Here is a 4,410-nt window from a genome sequence, read left to right as displayed (position 1 = left end):
TACTCTCTTGCCTAAAGATAATTAAAAAAAAACATTTCCTCTGTTAATAATAGCTTGTCATTTTTTTTGCTATGGATTCAAATATATGATTTGATTTCATGCTTCATATTCTGTGCTCTTTCACAAATTTAGAATATGTTGCAACGTGTCATTTTTAAATGGAATGCATAGCGAGAATATGCTACAGATGTAAACTTTTTACTAACGAGATAGAAAAAGCTAAAAAATATTTCTAGATACATCTCCTATTCTGAAAGAATCAAATTAATGAAGAAAAAATATTTATGATATATTAATATAATAAAAAGTCATAAGCATACACACGCGCACACACATACACACATACACATACATATAAACAGACACAGTGGCCAGTTTATGGAAAAGCAGCATTCAGTGTAATAAAGCATCTTTATTAGCATCTGAGAAAAACTGAATTCGCATATCCTATGTTTATTGTTTATTGATATTCCATACATATTAACAATAAATACATGGATTTTTTAAAGGAATTAAAAGATCAAATGATTCTGTCTCGAATGTTCAATGAATTATGTAATTATTTCGCAATTGTTACAGTCAGTAACTGTAACTTTATTTTTTTTTTGGATACAAAATATTTTTTTGATAAATAAATTTGCGAGAAAAAAGATCTTTATGTGAAAATGTGAAATTAGTTATAACAAATAATGTTTTATTGCGTTACATGTTTCATTCCAATAAACTTGAAGCTTTTATCCTAATATTAATACTGATTTTTATGCATCTTATTTCTAGTCAATAATCAATATGTATTATTTTATTAATTTAATAATTTGATTTTAATAATATTCTTTGTTAAGTAATATTCATTGTAGAGAGAGAAAATGATTTGAAATTAATTTTATATTGATATCTAATGTTACTTTATTATTTATACATACATTCACGTCTAACATTTTTTATTTCGGCACCGACGTTGCAAATCATCATCTACTTACAGATCTGCATAAAAGAGCAATAACTTACTTTTTACAATATTGCATTCCGAAACTCACTGAAAAAAATTTTCTTATTTACTATCCGTGAATATATATCTTTTACAATTTTCCATGATGTTATTTGACTTTTCCAAACATAATTTTTCTCGATTTGCTATGCGAAAAAAATTTTTATTTATAAAATACATCATGGGCGATTTTTTTAGCAAAATTTTAAGCAATTATAGTTCAACCAACAAAATAGTTTAAATTAAAAATTTTTACATAATTCGTCGTTTTTTTGTTAAATAAAACCTTTTTTAATAAAATTAATCATTCTGTTTACATTTACAAAATATTACTTGATAATTTAATTACTGATTAAGTTAATTTAGATCCACCTTGCAAATGCGAATCGTATGAATTTATAGCTGATAAGTTTGTAAACAATTATAAAGTTATTTGTATTTTATACAAAGAATTTAAAAATGTAATTAAAAAGATTTGAATCTAGATAATTTTAATTAAATAATTATTTTTACATAGTTAATTGACATAAATAAATAAATTAAACGAAGTTTTTAGAAATTGTTTATATTTTGTATGAAGAATTGTGAACTAATTGATGATAGTCATTTTAAATATTCAAAAAAAAATAACTAACATTAGGTCTCTTTGCGTTATTCAAAATTTCCAAAAATTTTTTGCATTGAAATTGCACTAAAATAAGACAAATATATATATATTTTTATTGTTAAAGAGAAAGAAAGCGAAGATACTGAGTGCAAAAAGTGTAAGCGAACGAACAGATTGTACGTTCGTAACTATAGAGATTTTCTTTTCGGTGCCCGATTGACTCGACTCAAAGGTTGGCATTGGTTTCCCGCGCATGCAATCTCGTCGCATTTTTACCACTTGGCAAAACATACGCACTACAGGAGAAGCAATAAAACGATATCAATAAGGAGACAATCTATCGGTGTTTATCACAGTTTATATTAGGATCGCCAATCAAGATCATTTGACAAAATTTCTGTGACACTTGCAAACGCGCAACATGTTTAGTCTAGGCGAGATTGGTGAGCAATTGAAAGATGTAAGCCGACAATCAGTGGGAGTCTCATTTGCCGGTCAGTCGCTCGTATTGGACACCGCGGATGATGGTAATTAGAATTTTTTTACTGTATCTTCTCATTATGTGTATAAAGCGCACGAAGCTATAAATAATTATGTAAGCAATTTTCCTTGATTTTGATACAATTTATTGTTTTACGAAATTTTATTCGCTGCATAAATTTGTATTTTAATTGTATATGTGTCTACAAATATGTATAAATTAAATATTTATTAGTAGGTATTATTTTTATATTTCTTTATTACTGCTAGAAAATTTATTTATCAATGAATTTATTTATGTTTCTTACAAGGTCTGTTTTTAGTTGAACTTCTTGCACAGATTTATCTTTTCTCTTTCTCTTCAACATGAAAAGAAAACGAGAAAAGCTGAAATATATAAGAAATTCAGCTAAAAAAAATATATAAATTATTATTATACAGCTCTTCAAGTGGTGGAAGCGATTAAAGCATGTCCGTGCTTGGAATATTTGGATTTGGAAGGAAACACATTGGGTACACCAGCCGCAGAAGTTATAGCGGAAGCATTGAAAGAGAAAGGAACTCCATTAAAGAGAGCTTTATGGAAGGATATGTTCACTGGTCGTTTGAAAACAGAAATCCCAAAAGCGTTGGAGTATCTAGGAACGGCACTGTGCATTGCTAGTAGTCAACTTACTGAACTTGATTTGAGCGACAATGCTTTTGGTCCAATCGGTATTGAAGGATTAGCAAATCTGTTGGCATCAAGTCCATGTTATACACTTCAGCAGTTGAAATTGAATAACAACGGTCTTGGTATATCAGGTGGAAAAATGTTAGCTAAAGCATTGGAGAAATGTTATGAAAATAGTTCTAACGAAGGTCAGATATTATGTATATTATATTATTTTAATTTACTCTAAATGCTTATTGGAATGAAATTTTACTATAGGCATGCCACTTACACTGAAAGTTTTCATCGTTGGTAGAAATCGGTTAGAGAATGAGGGCGCACAAGCATTAGCATCTGTATTTGAAAGACTGAAAACATTGGAGGAAGTTGTAATGCAACAGAACGGTATATACCACATGGGTATCGCGGCGATTGCGAAAGGTTTATCTGCCAATCCTAATTTGCGAGTGTTAAATTTGAACGATAATACGATCGGATTAAAAGGTGCCAAGGCTCTTGCTAAAGCCTTACCAATATTCCGGGGTTTGGAGGAATTAAATCTCGGAGATTGTTTATTAAAGACTAAAGGGGCTTTAGTTATAGCAGAAGCGTTACAGATCCATGGCAATCATACATCTCTTAGAAATCTGGACTTGGGTAATAATGAACTACGCATGGATGCTGGAAATGCTATTGCTAAAGCCATGCACGATAAAACTCTTCTGACAAATCTACAGTTGGATGGTAATTGCTTTGGAACGGAAGGACGCGAAAAACTTCGACAAATTCTTACAAAATTGAGAAAAATTGATGCATTGAATTCTTTGGATGAGGATTATACTGAGGATGAGGAGGAGGAAGACGATAATGAGGATGAACAGAGTGAAGAAGACGAAAATGATAATAATGAAGATGAAGTAAGTGACAAAGATAACGAGGAACAAAATAATATTGCACGAAGTACAGTAGTAACAGTGGCAGAATTCATGAAATCACCAATAGGTGAGAAATTGCTGCTACTACAAGGCGATGTTCAAACTTTTATCGACTATGTAACGGTACGTATTAATGTGTACAAGTACTTATTTTCTTTTTTAATGAAGTACATTTCTTATTTCAGAACTTAGCAAATCAAAGCAATATAGTAGAACAGAAATATATAGAAGAACTATTACGGATAACTATGAAAGTATCGGCATTATGTGACAGTGGTTACATGAATGTGAGAATAAAAGCAGAATCCTTGTCAGATGCTTTATACGCAAAACTATTTTCTTATGCTGTAGAGACTAATCAAATCTCAAATTTCAATAATGCATTACTAGTTAATCTTGGTTTAATAAAAGTAAGAAAAATTAAGAATTATTTAAACATAGAAAATACATCAAAACAAAAAAGTGATTAACAATCATTCATTTCTTAGAGTGAGGATAAAACCAGTGGGAAAATCGATTGGAATTTGGAAGGATGTTTTAAGGCTTTGGAAAAAATTGCTCAGAGAGATTATTTCTTAACACAAACAAGGAGTATGTTGAAGGTATTTCTAGAGAAACCAATAAAGACTAGTCGCGCAAATGTAATTGATCCATTTCAAGATTCTAAAACTGCTCTCAAAGCTGTTTTAGATAGTATTCAAGTTACGTAAAATTTCGGAAAATTATAGTATACTTATTTATTTTTATA

General features: G+C 29.8%; 1 protein-coding gene across 1 annotated transcript; it reads left to right on the top strand.

Moving 5' to 3' along the window:
• The first annotated feature begins 1,868 nt into the window (after positions 1–1,868).
• LOC108689052 (ran GTPase-activating protein 1) lies at positions 1,869–4,372 on the top strand. Its single transcript, XM_018195653.1, has 5 exons — positions 1,869–2,122; positions 2,517–2,936; positions 3,007–3,785; positions 3,848–4,072; positions 4,151–4,372. Exons 1-5 carry the CDS (start codon positions 2,017–2,019, stop codon positions 4,370–4,372), a joined length of 1,752 nt encoding a protein of 583 aa, XP_018051142.1. The 5' UTR covers positions 1,869–2,016.
• The last annotated feature ends 38 nt before the right edge of the window (positions 4,373–4,410 follow it).

Source organism: Atta colombica, unplaced genomic scaffold (assembly GCF_001594045.1).
Source record: "Atta colombica isolate Treedump-2 unplaced genomic scaffold, Acol1.0 scaffold254, whole genome shotgun sequence".
Lineage (NCBI taxonomy): Eukaryota > Metazoa > Arthropoda > Insecta > Hymenoptera > Formicidae > Atta > Atta colombica.
This window is presented reverse-complemented; position numbering and strand designations above follow the sequence as displayed.